At 43.8% G+C, this 19,105-nt stretch overlaps 1 protein-coding gene across 2 annotated transcripts in view; it reads right to left on the bottom strand.

The window, feature by feature from the left end:
• ULK4 (unc-51 like kinase 4) overlaps positions 1 to 19,105 on the bottom strand; it is a 276,626-nt gene that overhangs the window by 235,866 nt on the left and 21,655 nt on the right. For both annotated transcript variants that reach the window (XM_075418820.1, XM_075418821.1), the window contains exons 14-16: positions 4,003 to 4,063; positions 1,898 to 2,079; positions 408 to 454 (exon numbers count right to left, since the gene is read on the bottom strand). In XM_075418820.1, coding sequence (XP_075274935.1) covers positions 408 to 454; positions 1,898 to 2,079; positions 4,003 to 4,063 — 290 coding nt within the window. The remainder of the gene's footprint in view (positions 1 to 407; positions 455 to 1,897; positions 2,080 to 4,002; positions 4,064 to 19,105) is intronic.

Below are 19,105 nucleotides of genomic sequence, written 5' to 3'. Positions count from 1 at the left end.
AACATTTTGTTAAAGAAAAAAATTGAATAATAAAATCAACTTTTATGAAACAAACTGCAGAGGGCACTATCACATTGAAATATTTGACAGGCATTTAAAAAAGCTGCCATTATAGTTCTTTTACTACTATTACGGTATGGGTTGGTTTATTCAGTGATTTTAAGTAACACTATTTGATACACTAAATTATATAAGTTCTAGATAAAATTTTAGAGATTTCCTATGATCTTTGCTCCTCTAGAATAGCAATATATTAATTCAATGCTGAAAAATTTCAATGTTATATACATCTTTATATTGCCAGTCAGGTACCACAGCAGCCTGACAGGCTAAAACACTCCTGAATATCTGTAATAAAATTCAGTAATAATGCTGTATTCGAACAAATTAAAATAATTGTTACTTACATATCCCAGTTGGCGGCTGCACGCAGCTGCTGTATCAATATAGGAAACTATAGTTTAAAGAAGATAATTAAACATTAGTGAATTGCAGTAATCTGATATGTCCAAACAATAAACAAAAAATCATAATATCAGTAATTTCATAAAAATGTATTTGGATAACATTTACAAAAACTATTATCATACACAAATACTGTAGATATTGTCCAAATGTTGACAAAAAAGGCTGAGTAAAAATACAATTTCTTTTTATATTCTTGCCTTAAATTAAACTGCTAAACATATATCAGTGTGTTAAAAAAATCCACATTTATTTCATTATGAATAACACTATGCAGATGAAAAAAATTTTGATACTTTTATGAAACAAATGCAGAGATCATCATATAGTATTACTGAAGTATTTCATAAATTAAATTTATTTTGTGAGAATGGACAAAAATAGTTGGCAAATACTAGGATAACGAATGGACTGGTAACACACATAAACAGTCACTTAAGAATGAAGCTGCATAATCACTAACTCATTTCTATTATGTTCTGTTAATTGACAATTTAGTTATTGAATTATTGTCCCCCAAAAGATTCTCCAATGATAATGGAATACACCTTCCAGCAATTCTGTTTCCTGCTTTTACAAGAATTCTATAGCCTAGGACCTACCATTGCTTCCAACCTGAATGTTCTGCATTGAATGTTTCTGGCAGTGCAATTATGTCTTCAATATCTCTATATCCAGTGACAACATGTGTCAGAGTATAACTTAGGTGCATTGGTATAAATGTGCAAGAACAAAGTATTTTACTTTTTACTAAATAAACTGAAAAGTGCACATCTTGAGACAGTGTCTGTGATGCTTTTACATAATGGGTAAAATAAGTCTAGTTCTCTCGTGCACTTGCAATAGTTTTAAGAAATGTGTTAAACCACTACAGATGAAACTAGTAAAATTGTGCGTCTGGTAGAAAATTATTCTTGAAAGGTGAAACCACCATTTAGGTATACACTAAAACCGACTCCTCAGAGCGCTTGCTCACTCTTCAAAGCAGTGCTTAATGAAGGTTTTACTGTATGTTCTTTAGAAAGTTTTTCTTGTTACTTTTCACAGACATGTGACCAAATAAAATTGACTTAAGAATTCAAACATGAACTTTTTTCAGTCTTCTCTGTCACTTAATGATTTAGAAGACTAACATTTCATCATACATTATTTCACATTCTCCATCAAGGTTAGTTTTTACCCCAACATTTTTACTAATACAACAAATCTGTATGTAAACATATCTGAAATCTAAGAGAAAGAATTTCCTTTAGCTCTTTTAAAAAACCTGACACGGAATTTAGTAATTTTTTTTCATTATTTTGTACTTGATTTGCCATATTATTTTCGTCAGTACAGCAATGATTTCTTGAAATCTAACTAAAAGCAGCTGATTTTTGCTACAATGGCAAGTATGTAAACCATGTTTATTCCTTCAAAGCTTATTATTTACCAGTTGAGAGCTAATTAGCCTGCTTGCAATTTCCTTGTGGACAGCCACAGTACACAGGTAGTACAGTAAGTTCAGTTTAGAACGTGCTGCTCCTGTATTCTTCTCAGTGGAATCAAGCAGTGAACATACTCGTTGCAAGAAGTCATTCCAGTCCACGTCCTTCATAGATGATAACTTCTCAGCTAACCATAAGAAGCAAACAAGTAAAGATAATGGATCTTTGATGTTGCTTTAAAACACTAGAAAGTAACATCGACATGAATAAATAAGTTCCAAAGTTTGACTCATTAATATTTTAAGAACTAAAATTATAAACAAACATATTATAATTCAAGTCTGAATATTACAGAAATCAAAGTAGTAAGAAGGGAAACAAAGCATAAAAATGTAGCACTAAAAACCTCAAAACATTTTTAAAAGTGGAACCCTCTTAAGTCCTTGCAACTCATTTAAGTAAAGATTTATTGGCATTATATTTAGGAAATGTAGTAGTGGTAGTTCTCCTTAATCATTACTAATTCTTAATAAGAAAATGCAGTATTATTAGAGTAAATGTGAGGTAAAAACTAATGAAAGTCAACAAAATCGCCTCAGAATCAATAAACAGAAGAGGTATATAGTTATTCATATGATAGGTATCCACCTAGTTAAGCCTTAGTAGCATCAGAACATAGATGACTTCAGAAGGAACACAAATAAGTCACTAGGACGATTAACATACATCCTGTGGTTCAATTCACTGACCACTGTACATGAATAGAGGTTTTTCAAAGACTACCTTATCAGTCTCAACAGGTAACTTCACTCTAGCAGTCACGTATTGCCTCAGTTTTGGTTAGTTATTTACTAATAACTTATCTGCCATCCTAATATGCTCCAGTACAGAATATTTAAAAGCACACCTTCTGTCTTTTACTCCAAATTTACACTTGGGTAACAACACCTACTAATGAAGGCAATCATAATCTAGATTAGCAAAGCTGAAAAGAGGTCCGGATTTCTGGTATTTATCTCGTATTTTCCATACTGTCTTTAATCATTATTGACAAGCAGCATCAAATTCAGTATCTTCAAAAACAATCAGAAAGTTGCCCAGAAAAAAAGCTACAACCCTGAAAGTGTTACAACCTCAAAAAACAGCCCCATACTAAAAACATATAGACAACAACGGTTAAACTTATCAGAACATCAGTGTGACAATTTAGTTACTTAAATAAAATATGAAATAAAATACCAATCCTTTAGGCATTTGAATTTGATCATTATTGCCTAGGATGCTAGCCAAATCAAAAATATTTTCTGTTACTATAATTTTGATTGGGAGACTGTGGGACATTGCATTCTTTTCCAACTACAAAACGTCTTCAACAAATTAACTCTCCAAAATACATACTTTGTAGAAAGAAAAATGGAACTTTTATGTCTCGGAAGAGGTGCTATGTGAATTCTAGAAGGGCTACACATCTGGCTGACATCCCTCTTCACACACAGTAAAGTGTAATAGTATTTCCTTAAATAGACTAGAGGAAATTTTCCAGGGAAAGAAACTTACGCTGATGACAATGAGTAGTCTTTTGTTTTCAGAAATAATAGCAACCTTTTTAGACATTAAGAACTAACAATAACCACAAACCAAACTCCAAACAACTCCACACTACCTTCTGGGACATGATTCCCATAGCATTTCATGATTAAAGGTGGGACTGGCAAGGCTGCCTAGTATTACGGCTGATCAACAGTGCACATTCTAAGATCCTGTTTTCATTTGCTTCTCAACCTTTGTCACATCTTAATCTATTTGTTTGAATATTTCAGTTAAAACATCTCAATTTACAAAAAATAACACAGAAAAAAATTTGTTGTTTTTCCCCCACACTGAAACAGTGTTGACTGTCTTACTTTAAAAGCTTTTGAGCATAGGCTTGTAATGGAAGAAGACAGAAGAGATGGGAAGGGCATATAACTATTAGCACTTGAAAAGTCTACTCAGAATTGAGCTAGTTAAAAACATTACTGCTTCAGAAAGGAAAGCTATACGTCTTGTGATAGCAACCTACACCATCATGCACAGAACTTCAGTTATAACAACTTGAGCAGATCCATACCTGAATATGTTGGTATATGTAGAGTTTTCGGGTCAAATCTAACTGGTGCTTGCTTCATTATCTGGAAAAAGAAACAAAACACATTACAACTAGTTTTAATACATTTCTGGAAACCTCTAAGTGAAGGAAGGGGTTAAAAGGGATTTTAGTAGACGTAGCATTATCTAATAGTTGCAGTCTGTTGAAAGAGAATTGATAGTGCCTATCTATTGTCTAAACTAACTGAAGCAGAGAGTCTTGCATCTCCATACAAAGGGGTTAGATCCTGATAGGGGCTGGGAGTTGCCTAGAACCGGTCAAGACCGACTCTGCTGTATGGATGGGAGCCAGGAGAGAACTGAGTTTGCACAGAAACAGAGGTCAATCAGCGGACACTGTGATGAAGAGGATGGGCCTTCATCTTGGGACCCCCAACGACCACCACTAGGAGGCACTGCGCAAGCGCAGCTGGGAGGAGACTATGGAAATTATTTCTCGGAACTAATTTTGATATGCAATGAGGATAGATGCATATGTATAGGAGTATTGGGAAATCTAATGTATATGTAATATTTGATTGTATAAATTGAAGAGACACGTTGCTGCTCTGCACGCACGACTTCGGTGGGACTACCCCCCATGTCGCCTGGCGCCGAATAAACATACCTACTTTACAATCTTACAGATTGTAAAGTCTGCTTTCCACACATCAGTTTTTGTGAGCCAGGCAGGAGACCTCTACTCGACCGTGGGAGCGACTGTGGAGCGGACACTCCTAGGCGCGCCCCGGGCACTTTCCTCGGAGGAGCCTCCGCTGCCGGCTGCTCACCCGGAGAGCAGACAACAACCTCCTGAAGCCGCGGATATAAACGGTATGTTTTGTAGGGAAGGGCCTGTAAGTCGTACGCGTGGCCGGGGCTGCTGGTAAATCGCACTGAGACGTCTGGCGTGCAGCACAGTCCCCGTGGGGAAAGGGTACCCTGAAAAGGAAGGGGGTTTGCTGACCGATAGAGCGGCCGCTAGCGATCTTGAGGGTAGATCGAGCAAACCCGAGGTTACCGCTGCATCCCAGTGTCGGGAGCCAGGAAGGACCTGCAAATTTTTGGAAGGGTAAGCAGACCTCCGCACATTTGTGTCCGGGTGGGTTTTGTCTAACCTCTGCACAATTGTGTTTGGGTGGTTTTGTATGAATGTTAACTGTAACTGTGTTGGAGTGGTTTTTGTATAAATGTTAACTGTGTTTGGGTGGTTTTTGTATGAATGTTAACTGAAGTGATATTGCTATAATTTGAATACCTGGGGATTTTATGTTAAAAGTTCTGTTGTTTTGTGTGTAAGTGTGGTTGACACGCAGCATTGCGGTGAAGTGAGCGGGAGTCCCGATCTGCGGTTCCGTAACTCCGCGAGGAGCACGGCCAGAGATGGACAAAGTGCCTGGAATAATTATAAAGCTTGTAAATCTTTTAATGTGCAACTTGGGCTGTGGTAATCACTCTCCTAAGTGACGGGGAACGGGAACTGGTTAATTATTAAAGTGGTAGAGCAAAGGGAATCACTCCTTAGGTGGTTTGGGCTCGAGCCTTGGGAGTATTTGAACGAGGGGGGGAACTGGATACAAAGGGGAAAAGAGAGATTTTATTTGAAAGGGGCATACGTGACTCCCGCAGGGTGGAAGGTAGCCTTAGATTGGGAACAACCTCCAGAAATCCTTATAAATCCTGGGGTTGGTGGGCAGGCAGGAATAATTCCCTGCTTTGCATGTGGGCTAGCTCCTAGATTATATAGGAATTGACACCAAGCTTGGGTCCTGTTGAAGTGTAAATCCTGTGATAAAAAGTGGTACTGTGTATCTAGGAGGCGAGGAGCGCAGTGTCCTAAGTGTCTTTCCCGGACCCCACAGTTTTATAGTTGGGAAAGAACTCACCAAGAAATTGAGGTAGTGAAGCTGGTGTGTGGAAGGGAAAATTTGATTCCGGAAATTTGGGACGTGTGGGAGAAAGATTGGGAAGAAACTATAGTGAATTGTAAGAAGCGATTCGCGTGGAAATTTATTAAAAGAATAGCAAAAGGCAAGTTAAAGGGGCAATAAGTCGCGAAATGGGTAACAATCAGGGAGGAGTTTTGAAAAAGAGTCCTTTAGGATGTGTGCTCGCTCACTGGAAAGACATTGTTGGGACCGGAGGCACAGAAAGTAAAAGGACCCTTATCAAATATTGCAATCAATGGTGGCCTTTATATAAATTGGAAGATGGGGCCAAGTGGCCATTAAACGGGTCAATAGATTATAACACTCTCTTGCAATTGATGCTGTTTTTGAGGAGAGAAAGAAAATGGGATGAGGTTTCATATGCAGATATGTTTTTTACCCTCCGAAACCATCCAGAGTGGCAAAGGGACTGTGGAATGATACCACCACAGGACCCCGTGGTACTTGCACTCGAGCAAGAAAACTGGAACGGTGTTGTTCAGCATGTAGCATTGGGCAAAGATGTACTAAAGCTGACAAAATTCACCAGGCACCAGAACAAGATCTAACTGACTTGTTTAAGCCTCCCCCTCACCCACAGGAACAGGATGCGAACTCGGATGAAATTCCCACTCCTTCAGATAGCCCTATATCTTCCCAGACTAGGAAGAAATCCACTACAACGGTCTTACAAGCACCTCTCCGAGAGGCAGTAGGACTTGATGGTGGAACTATGCTAATCAAAATACCTTTTTCCACCCCGATTTAGACGCTTGGAAAAAGGTAGCCCGGGAATATCGGGTTGACCCAGTGGGTGTTGCTAAACACTTCAAATTCATAATGAAACAACATAATCCAGATTGGAATGATATACAATTACTATTAGAATGCGTAACCGATACAGAGAAACAGTTAATTCTAAAAACTGCAGGTGATTTGGCTGAAGATCACTATAAGACTGCGGAAGGTGATGTTAAGGATTACTTCCCCCTCCAAGACCCAGAGTGGGATGTTAACAGGTCTGCTCATATGGAGAGATTGCAGGAATACCAAGAGTGGATTTTTAAAGGAATGGAAAGGGCCGTTCCCAGAGCTATCAATTGGACAGCTTTATATGCAGTTAAACAAGGTCCTTCCAAGTCCCCATCCGAATTCCTGGATCGATTGAAGGAAGTAAAGCGCCGTAACACACTGCTGGACCCTGGGTCAGAGGTAGGGATACAACAACTAGTCTCCCTATTTTTGGGTCAGTCTACGGGAGACATTAGGCGCAAACTCCAGAAGTTGCGCCCTACAGAAGGCAGGAACTTGGAAGTCTTGCTGGATGAAGCATGGAGAGTGTTTAGCAATAGAATCACAGAATCATAGAAAGTTTTGGGTTGGAAGGGACCCCTAGAGGTCATCTAGTCCAACCCCCCCGCAGCGAGCAGGGACACCGCTAACTAGATCAGGTTGCTCAGAGCCCTGTCCAACCTGGTCTTGAATGTTTCCAGGGATGGGGCCTCCACTACCTCTCTGGGCAACCCGTTCCAGCGTTTCACCACCCTCATTGTGAAGAATTTCTTCCTTATATCCAGCCTGAACATACCCTGTTTTAGTTTAAAACCATTACCCCTCGTCCTGTCACTGCTGTCTCTGCTAAAAAGATTGTCCCCATCTTTCCTATAGGCTCCCTTTAAGTACTGAAAGGCTGCAAGCAGGTCTCCCCACAGCCTTCTCTTCTCCAGGCTGAACAAGTCCAACTCCCTCAGCCTGTCCTCATAGGAGAGGTGCTCCAGCCCTCGGATCATTTTTGTAGCCCTCCTTTGGACCCGCTCCAACAGGTCCATGTCCTTCTTGTGCTGAGGGCTCCAGAGCTGAACGCAGTACTCCAGGTGAGGTCTCACCAGAGCAGAGTAGAGGGGCAGAATCACCTCTCTCGACCTGCTGGCCACGCTTCTCCTGATGCAGCCCAGGACACGGATGGCCCTCTGGGCTGCCAGTGCACATTGCCGGCTCACGTCCAGCCTTTCGTCTATCAGTACCCCCAAGTCCCTCTCAGCAGAGCTGCTCTCAATCCTTTCATCCCCCAGCCTGTATTGATAGCAGGGATTACCCCGACTCAGGTGTAGGACCTTGCACTTGGCCTTGTTGAACCTCATCAGGTTCACACAGGCCCACCTCTCCAGCTTGTCCAGGTCCCTCCGGATGGCATCCTGTCCTTCTGGTGTCTCAACCGTAACACTCAGCTTGGTGTCATCTGCAAACTTGCTGAGGGTACACTCGATGTCGCTGTCCATGTCATTGATGAATATATTGAACAGCACCGGTCCCAGTACGGACCCCTGAGGGACTCCACTCGTCACTGGTCTCCATCCGGACATTGAGCTGTTGACCACTACCCTTTGGCTGCGACCATCCAACCAATTCCTTATCCACCGAACGGTCCACCCATCAAATCCATGGCTCTCCAATTTACAGAGAAAGATGTTGTGGGGGACCGTGTCAAAGGCTTTACAAAAATCCAGATAGATGACATCCATTGGTTCTCCCTTGTCCACTCTTGTTGTTACACCATCATAGAAAGCCAGTAAGTTGGTCAGGCAGGACTTGCCCTTGGTGAAGCCATGCTGGGTGTCTCAAATCACCTCCCTGGCCTCCATGTGCCTTAGCATATCTTCTAGGAGGATCTGTTCTATGACCTTGCCAGGCACAGAGGTGAGGCTGACAGGTCGGTAGTTCCCAGGGTCTTCCTTTCTACCCTTTTTGAAAAGGGGCACAATGTTTCCCTTTTTCCAGTCACTGGGAACTTCCCCTGACAGCCATGACTTTTCAAATATCATGGAGAGTGGCTTGGCAACTACATCAGCCAGTTCCCTCAGGACTCTGGGATGCATCTCATCAGGTCCCATGGACTTCTGTACATTTAGGTTCTGCAGGAGGTCCCGAACCTGGTCTTCACTTACAGCTGGAGGGATTTTACCCTCCTGGTCTCCTTCATGCCATTCATCGACTCGGGAGGGGTGAGGAGAGAGGTTGCCAGTGAAGACTGAGGCAAAAAAGTTGAGTACCTCAGCTTTCTCCTCATCTGCTGTTGCCAGTTTGCCGGTCTCGCTCATGAGCGGGGGTACGCTTTCTTTGACCATCTTTTTCCGGCTGACACACCTGTAGAAGCCCTTCTTCCTATTTTTCACATCCCTTGCCAAGTTCAGCTCCAGCTGTGCCTTGGCCTTCCTGACCCCATCCCTACACAACCGGGCAGCTTCCCTATACTCTTCCCAGGAAGCCAGTCCCTGTTTCCACTGCCTGTGCAGTTCCCTCTTCTTCCTTAGTTTGACCAGCATCTCTTGCCTCAGCCATGCCGGTCTCTTCCCTTCTCTGCCCAACTTCTTACACTTGGGGATCGAGAGCTCTTGCGCCCTGTGGAATACATCCTTAAAGATCTGCCAGCTCTGTTCTGTTCCCCTGTCCCTGAGGAGCGTTTCCCAGGGAGTCCTTCTGACTATCTCCTTGAAGAGCTGGAAGTTTGCCCTCCTAAAATTTAGGGTCCTGACTATGCTCTTCGTTATTCCCATTTCCCTCCGTAGCATTAGTTCCACCAGCGTGTGGTCACTGCAGCCCAGGCTACCTCCAATCTTGACATCCCCAATGAGCTCACTCGCATTGGTGACCACCAGGTCTAGTATCGCATCCCCTCGGGTAGGGGTGCTTATTACCTGGCTTAAGAAGTTGTCTTCAATGCATTCTAGGAACCTGCTGGATTGCCTACAGCTTGCCGTGTTGCTATTCCAGCAGATGTTGGGGTGGTTGAAGTCCCCCAGTAGGACGAGAGCCTGTGAGCACGAAGCCTCCTGGAGTTGGAGGAAGAACGCTTCGTCTATCAGCTCCTCTTGATCTGGCGGCCTGTAGTAGACACCAACCGCTAGGTTCCCTTTGTTGCCTCTCTCTCCAATTCTTACCCATAAGCTTTTGACCTGCTCGTGGCTATTCTTCAGGGACAGCTCTTCACTCTGTAGTGTTTTCTTGATGTGAAGGGCAACGCCCCCGCCCCTCCTTCCTCATCTGTCCCTTCTGAACAGCCTGTAGCCATCAAGAGCTACATTCCAGTCGTGGGATTCATCCCATCAAGTTTCCGTGATGGCAATCAGGTCATAGCTTTCCAGCAGCACGACTGCTTCCAACTCCTCCTGTTTGTTTCCCATGCTGAGTGCGTTTGTATAGAGGCATTTCATCTGAGCTGTTGGCCTCGTTACCTTCATAGCAGAGCACTCCTTTTTTCCCTGGAGGTGCTTCATGGGTATTTTCTTGTTGGCACCTGATACCTCAGGCGCCTCCAGCTCCCCTCGGCAAGACTTCCACATTGCTGCAGTGTCCCTCACCTGCTGCTGGGCAATGGGTTGAGGGCTCCTACTAGCCCCCCATCCCTCTAACCATTGTGTATCCTCCCCTAGCCTGTCGCTGGCAAGCCTGATAGGTTCCCCTTCCCCCTTCACCTCTAGTTTAAAGCCCTGTCAATGAGCCCCGCAAGCTTTTGGGCAAAGATCCTCTTCCCCCTTTGAGAAAGCTGGTCTCCATTTGATGCCAGCAAGCTTGGTGCTGTGTATGTCATCCCATGGTCAAAGAACCCAAAGTTGTGGCGGTGACACCAGTCAAGGAGCCGTGTGTTGACAGACTGAGTCTGCCTATGTCGCTCAACGTCTCTGCCCACCACTGGAAGGAGCGATAAAAAGATAACCTGTGCTCCAGATTCCTTTACTAATTGTCCTAGGGCTTTGAATTCTTTTTTAATTGCCTTCGGGCTACTTACTGCAACTTCATCCGCACCCACATGGAAGAGAAGTAGAGGATAATAGTCTGAGGGTCGAACCAGTCTAGGAAGTTTCCTAGCAATGTCCTTGACCCATGCTCCCGGGAGGCAACATACTTCCCTGAGAGGAGGGTCTGCCCTGCATATCGGACCCTCTGTTCCCCTCAGCTGGGAGTCTCCTACAACTATGACTCTTCTCTTCTTCCTTGTGGAGCTGGTAGTAATATGAGAGGGAGGTCCTTCTGATCTTTGTGCCTCCTCCAATGTGGATGGGTCAACCCCTGCACCATCCACCGCCTTGTCCTCCACATCTAGAGCCTCATACCTATTATGCAGAGGCACCTGTGCAGATGTGGTGGGCAAAGGAAGGGTTCGCCTCCTGCCCCGATTGCGGACCCGCTTCCACTCGCTGTTTTCCTTTGCGTCCCTTCCTTAGAAATAGAGAAGAGGGATGTAGGCAAAGACAGAGAATAGTGACAGTTGTTAGGGAAGAGGAAGGAAGAAGGCCTAGACGGGAATGGTCCCGGTTGGGTAAAGACCAATGTGCGCTGTGTAAAAGATTTGGTCATTGGAAAAGGGAATGTCCAAAACACAAGGAAAAGGGACGAGGCCACCAGACAGGAAAAATAGCCCATGTAAAGGAAGATTGACGGGGACCTGTGGAATCCATTGGTTATAATGAAGCTAGGGAAGGAACAACAAGCGGTAGAATTTTTAGTTCACACGGGGGCAACATACTCAGTTTTGAATCAAGCCCTGATGCCCCTGGAGAGTGACTATATTGTGGTAAAAGGGGCAACTGGCCAAAGTGAAAAGGCATACTTTTGTAAACCTTTGAAGTATAAATTAGGAAAACAATGGGGCATCCACAAATTCTTGTATATGCCCAACTCCCCAAAGGCACTTCTGGGAAGGGATTTGTTGAAACAATTGGGTGCAAAAATTACATTTGAAAAAGGAGAAATTACTCTGGAGGTAAAGGATCGACAATATATTCAGGTACTGAGTCTATTTGTAACCAGTCCTCCCACAGAAGGAAAAATTCCCGAGGAGATCCTAAACCAAGTATACCCTGGGGTATGGGCCACTGATGTCCCTGGAAGAGCGAAGAATGCTCAACCCGTTGAAGTTAGACTCAAAGAAGGCCGGCAACCGGTAAGAGTTAAGCAATATCCCCTAAAGCAGGAAGATAAGGAAGGAATCCGGCCAGAGATAGAAAAATTTTTACAATTAGGATTATTGAAAGAGTGCGAGTCGGATTTTAACACCCCTATACTACCTGTCCGTAAATCTGACGGGTCGTATCGGGTGGTCCAGGATCTGCGAGCCATAAACAAAATAACAGAGGATCTCTACCCAGTAGTAGCAAACCCATATACTTTGTTGACCGTATTGGCTCCCAAATTAACCTGGTTTACTGTTTTAGATTTGAAAGATGCCTTCTTTTGCCTCCCTCTCCATGAAGCCAGTCAGAAATTATTCGCATTTGAATGGGAGAACCCCAAAAGTGGTCGAAAGACTCAGTTCACTTGGACGGTGCTGCCACAAGGATTTAAAAACAGTCCTACCATCTTCGGTAATCAACTTGCAAAAGACGTGGAGTCCTGGGAAATCCCGTCTGAAGAAGGGAAATTACTACAGTATGTGGATGACATCTTGATTGCCACCAAAACAGAAGACGGTTGTATCACTTGGACGGTGAGTCTACTAAATTTCTTGGGGCTCCAAGGGTACCGGGTATCTAAAAAGAAGGCCCAGATAATGCAGCGCAAGGTGATTTACTTGGGCTATGAGATTAGTGCTGGACAAAGAACTTTGGGACAGGCCCGTAAGGAGGCAATATGCCAAACTCCGAGACCTCACACAGTGAAAGAGTTACGGACTTTCTTGGGAATGACGGGTGGTGCCTGCTGTGGATGTATAATTATGGACTACTTGTTAAACCACTATATGCACTAACAGCTACTGGACAAAATCAGCTTAAATGGAACAAGGAGACCATGCAAGCCTCTGAACTACTGAAAAAGGCTCTGATGTCGGCCCTTGCCCTAGGGCTCCCAGATGTAAGTCGTTTTTCCTTTTCTCTCACGAGAAGCAGGGGATTGCTCTGGGGATACTAGCACAAGATCTGGGTCCATATTGACGAGCAGTTGCCTATTTCTCCAAACAACTGGATGCAACTGTGAAGGGTTGGCCTGGATGCCTGCGAGCAGTTGCAGCTGTAATATTAAATATACAGGAAGCCCGAAAATTAACCTTGGGCCAGAAAATGACTGTCTTGGTGTCCCACACAGTATCTGCAGTATTGGAAGCAAAGGGAGGACATTGGCTTTCTCCACAAAGATTCCTGAGATATCAGGCTATACTGGTAGAGCAGGATGATGTGGAAATTATAGTTACTAACATTGTTAATCCAGCTTCCTTTCTCAGCGGAAACACAGGAGAACCAGTGCATCATGACTGCTTGGAGACCATTGAAGCAACCTATGCAAGTCGCCCGGATTTGAGAGACAGCCCTATGGAAAACGGAGAAAACTGGTTCACAGATGGAAACAGTTATGTTCTGAGTGGTAAGAGACACGTGGGGTACGCTATTACCAGTCAAGAAATCACAGAGTCAAGACCTTTGCCCATAAATACCTCTGCGCAGAAAGCAGAGATAATTGCTTTAACCCGTGCCTTGGAATTGGCCCAAGGCAAAGTTGTGAATATATACACAGACTCAAAGTATGTCTTCGGAGTTGTGCATGCGCATGGAGCGATCTGGAAGGAAAGAGGACTATTGAACTCTCAAGGGAAAAACATCAAACATGCAGAAGAAATTTTGAAACTACTGGAGGCAGTTCAACTCCCTGAGAAAGTGGCAATCATGCATATTAAGGCGCACCACAAAGTGAACTCAGAATTGGAAAAAGGAAACGAGCTGGCGGACAGAGAGGCAAAACAGGTGGCTAAAACAGAGGTAAGAACTGAAGGGGTTTTAATCCCTGATGGACGAATCCCCCTAGAACGTAAGCCAGAATATACTAAGGAAGATCAGAAACTTATTACAGATTTAGAAGGGTCATATAATGAGGAGGGGTGGGCTCAAACCCCGCAGGGAAAACTAATCATTCCCTCCTGTTTGATATGGCATCTGGTGAGGGAAGAACATAGGAAAAGGCATTGGGGGACAGAGGCTCTGTATAAACATCTAATTAGAGAGATTGTGGCCAGAAACCTATACACCATGGTGAGACAGGTGACTCAGCAGTGCGATCTTTGCCTCCAGACTAATCCAAAGAATAACCCTAAACCAGAAATGGGTCAGATTGGAAAAGGCAATAGGCCTGGACAACAATGGTAAATTTATTTCACAGAACTCCCAAGAAAAGGGGGGTACCGATATCTATTGGTATTAACCGATACCTTTTCAGGTTGGCCGGAGGCATTCCCAACCAGGATGGCTAAAGCTCGGGAAGTAACTAAAGTATTAATACAACAGACCACGTTTCATTGCTGAGCCACTCTCCATCATCTCTGAGAGGTCCTGGAGGACAGGAGAGGTGCCCGAGGACTGGAGAAAGGCCAATGTCACTCCAATCTTCAAAAAGGGCAAGAAGGAGGACCCAGGGAACTACAGGCCAGTCAGCCCCACCTCCATCCCGGGAAAGGTGATGGAGCAGCTTATCCTGGAGACCATCATCAAGCAAGTGGAGGAAAAGGTTATCAGGAGTAGTCAGCATGGATTCACCAAGGGGAAATCATGCCTGACCAATCTAATAGCTTTCTATGATGGCATGACTGGCTGAGTAGACGAAGGGAGAGCCGTGGATGTTGTCTAACCCGACTTCAGCAAGGCTTTCAACACAGTCTCCCATGATATCCTCCTAGGGAAGCTCAGGAAGTGTGGGCTGGATGAGTGGTCGGTGAAGTGGATAGAGAACTGGCTGAATGGCAGAACTCAGAGGGTTGTCATCAGCGGCGCTGAGTCTAGTTGGAGGCCGGTAACTAGTGGTGTCCGTCAGGGGTCAGTACTGGGCCCAGCCTTGTTCAACTTCTTCATCAACAACCTGGATGAAGAGTTGGAATGTACCCTCAGCAAGTTTGCTGATGACACCAAACTGGGAGCACGTGTGGTAGACACACTAGAAGGCTGTGCTACCATTCAGCGTGACCTGGACAGGCTGGAAAGTTGGGCAGAGAGGAACCTGATGAGGTTCAACAAAGGCAAATGCAGGGTCCTGCACATGGGGAGGAACAACCTCATGCATCAGTACAGGCTTGGGGTGGACCTGCTGGAGAGCAGCTCTGCGGAGAGGGACCTGGGTGTGCTGGTGGACGACAGGTTAACCATGAGCCAGCAGTGTGCCCTGGCTGCCAAGAAGGCCAATGGCATCCTGGGGTGCATCAAGAAGCGTGTGGCCAGCAGGACGAGGGAGGTTCTCCTTCCCCTCTACACTGCCCTGGTGAGGCCTCATCTGGAGTACTGTGTCCAGTTCTGGGCTCCCCAGTTCAAGAAAGATGAAGAGCTACTGGAGAGAGTCCAGCGGAGGGCTACAAGGATGGTGAGGGGACTGGAACATCTCCCCTGCGAGGAGAGGTTGAGGGAACTGAGCTTGTTCAGCCTGAAGAAGAGAAGGCTGAGAGGGGACCTTATAAATACTTATAAATATCTGAAGGGTGGGTGTCAGGAGGATGGGGCCAAGCTCTTTTCAGTGGTGCCCAGTGACAGGACAAGGGGCAACGGGCACAAACTGAGGCACAGGAAGTTCCGTCTGAACATGAGGAGGAACTTCTTCCCTCTGAGGGTGACGGAGCACTGGAACAGGCTGCCCAGGGAGGTTGTGGAGTCTCCTTCTCTGGAGATATTCAAGACCCGCCTGGACAAGGTCCTGTGCAGCCTGCTGTAGGTGTCCCTGCTTCAGCAGGAGGGTTGGACTAGATGACCCATAGAGGTCCCTTCCAACCCCTACTATTCTGTGATTCTGTTTTGGGGTTCCAGCAACTATGTCTTCTGATAGGGGACCACATTTTGTTTCAAAAATAGTACAACAAATTAGCCATCACCTGGGTATAGATTGGCAACTCCACACCCCATACCGCCCTCAGTCGAGCAGCCAAGTGGAGAAAATGAACCATTTAATCAAGCAACAAATTGTGAAATTAGGACAAGAAGCAAATTTGGCCTGGCTTCAGTCCCTCCCTCTAGCACTCTTGCGTATATGGACAAGGCCAAGGGCTAGAGAGGGACTGAGCCCCTTTGAGATCCTGTATGGACGACCCTACGGGATACAGAAGGGGATATCCATGCAAATTGGGGATGAAATTATGAGTTCTTATTTGGTGGCATTGAGCAAACAATTAAACAAAATCAGGAAACATGTGGTTGGAACCCAGGGGAGGGTTCTAGATGGACCTGTACATAATATACATAATCTCCAGGGTGTATATATAAAGCCTCTTGCAGAAAAAACTTTAGAGCCACAGTGGGAAGGACCATATCAAGTACTGCTCACCTCCTTCACGGCCATCAGGATCAAGGAACAGAACGCCTGGATTCATCACACCAGAGTCAAAAGGGCACCTAAACAGCCATGGGCATCGCGAGAAATTGGACTCTTGAAGCTCAAAGTATCAAGGCATTGATAAAAATTGTATTTTTAGGATGGACGTTACCTAGAGGGGAAACCTGAAGCCAAAACAGCTATTTACAAATAACTGAAAATACATCAAGAATATTGAACTTATCTGATTGTTGGATATGGGCTAGAACTCCCTTTAATAGGAATACCGACTAAAAATTGGACCATTTACTCTAACGGAATGAACATGAATGGATCATGTGTGTATGGAAAGGTGAATACAAGAGAAGGACCAAGTTTTGACCTAGACCTCCCCCTCTCGGAAAAGGTAATGATTTTGGGTCGTTGTTTAGGATTTGAAAATATGGATAGATATGAAAGATTGTCCTACTGCCAAAGATTTAGGGACTTTTGATGCGGAAAGATTGAAACAGATAGGATTAAACTTGACTTCAAGTTTATACCTCATTCAAACACCAAAAAAGGAAAAAGGTAGGGAAGATGCTAGAGAACAGAACAAGGGTCCAAGATGTAACATGGGACCTGGATATTGGTGGCTTTGTGGTGACGGAAAGGCTAGAAAGAGCTTACCTTTAAGCTGGAAAGGACATTGTACGAGAGGGTACCTTACACCTGGAGCAAGCATTCACGAAGGTACCTCCCCTCTTACGGGACTTTTAAGAACCCCCTGGATTCGTTTTAAGAGAGCGGAGAATCCATTGGTAATTCGAGGTACTGGCTTTCATAGCTTTGTACGATGGTTAATCCCCTCTTTGGGAGTAAGCGAGTTAGAGAAAGCTATAGTTAACATATCAGCTACTGTTGAAACTCTGGAAAATTTAACATTAGATGCCATATGAGGAATACAATTAGAAGTAGAATCTTTAAGCAAGGTGGTAAAGCAAAATCGAATGGGATCAGATATGCCTTTAGCTAAGGAAGGAGGATTGTGCATGGTTATTAATCAAACCTGTTGCACCTATGTAAACCAGAATACAAGAATAGAAACAGATTTGAATAAAATCTGGGAAAAGACCAAGGTGTTACATCAAGTTGCCTAAGATGATACATCCTGGGGTTTCTCGGAAGTATGGGAAAAACTCACCTCTTGGTTACCTAATTTAGGATGGCTGAGGCAATTATTTGTTACAATAGTTTTGATCATAATGCTAGGTAGCGTTTTGTGTATTTTGATTAGGTGTAGCCTTTGGTGTTGCAGGAGTACGGGTCATTCTTATAGTGAATTGAAAAAGAATCAATTATGACAAAGGCTGGAGTCCAATAAGTATTTTGAGAAGATGCTGAATAATGATGTATTATAATAGAAGTAAGAGTAGTAAAAGAATTTACTAACTTCTTTGAAAAGAGGGGACTGAAGGAAGGGGTTAAAAGGGATTTTAGTAGACATAGCATTATCTAATAGTTGCAGTCTGTTGAAAGAGAATTGATAGTGCCTATCTATTGTCTAAACTAACTGAAGCAGAGTCTTGCATCTCCATACAAAGGGGTTAGATCCTGATAGGGGCTGGGAGTCGCCTAGAACCGGTCAAGACCGACCCTGCTGTATGGATGGGAGCCAGGGGAGAACTGAGTTTGCACAGAAACAGAGGTCAATCAGCGGACACTGTGATGAAGAGGATGGGCCTTCATCTTGGGACCCCCAACGACCACCACTAGGAGGCACTGCGCAAGCGCAGCTGGGAGGAGACTATGGAAATTTCTCAGAACTGATTTTGATATGCAATGAGGATAGATGCATATGTATAGGAGTATTGGGAAATCTAATGTATATGTAATATTTGATTGTATAAATTGAAGAGACACGTTGCTGCTCGGCGCACACGACTTCAGTGGGACTACCCCCCGTGTCGCCCAGCGCCAAATAAACATACCTACTTTACAATCTTACAGACTGTGGAGTCTGCTTTCCGCACATCATAAGTAGCTGAGCATGAAAACACAAAGATGCAAAAATTGTGCAGGATGGGTGTACAAACCACTGCTCATTACTGAGGTATTTCCCATAGTTTTCTGGTATGTATTACTTCCAAGCAGATATTTGAGATTTAACTCTATCTTTTTAATATAATTAAATTGTTAGTATTTCCATTCAAGTGATTTTTTTTTCAATGGGAATACAAAATTATAGGATATTTTCAGTTCACATTTTTATCCTGCTTGTATGTGGAAAAATTGCATTTGGGTTTCAAGAGCTACAGAAAAGAACTATGCAGCTGAGAGCTCATGAAATGTTTTAGTAATTCATTGCCATACAGTAAATATGTATATATACACTAAATCATCCTAGAACATAAAAAATTCATATTATCACCAACTAATCATTTGTAAGCTATGGGTTTTCTTTCTTTCCCCCCCCCCCACCACAACACCTCATTTTCTGGTACATCGTGAAATTGGATGACTGCTCAGTGATTGAGCAATTGAGTGTGATTTTCAGTAACTGAAGTATACAAAGAAAGGTAACTGTATACTGGAATTTAGCCTTTAAAAGATGAAGGCTAGGTGTAACTAGAGAGCTATTTTCTAAAAAGTGTTTTCAATTCCACAGATCTGCAGAACACAGGGAAATTTTACAATATAAACTGACATTTCAGCTTTTAAAATTCTACCAGCATCTGGTAAATCCCTTTCCAGGAGATTAAATTGCAAGCTCTTCAGCTTTACCAAGTGTCAGTATCATCCTTTAGTCTGAAGATTGCCAAGTATGCAATGACTCCGATTACATGTCCCTGGAATTTAGTGGGCTATTTTGCATTAATTCTGAGTCTGGCATTGCATGGTAAGGAG

Source organism: Opisthocomus hoazin, chromosome 4, assembly GCF_030867145.1.
Source record: "Opisthocomus hoazin isolate bOpiHoa1 chromosome 4, bOpiHoa1.hap1, whole genome shotgun sequence".
In the NCBI taxonomy this organism is placed as follows: Eukaryota; Metazoa; Chordata; class Aves; order Opisthocomiformes; family Opisthocomidae; genus Opisthocomus; species Opisthocomus hoazin.
The sequence above is the reverse complement of the archived record's forward strand: the minus strand, read 5'-3'. Positions and strand labels throughout refer to the sequence as shown.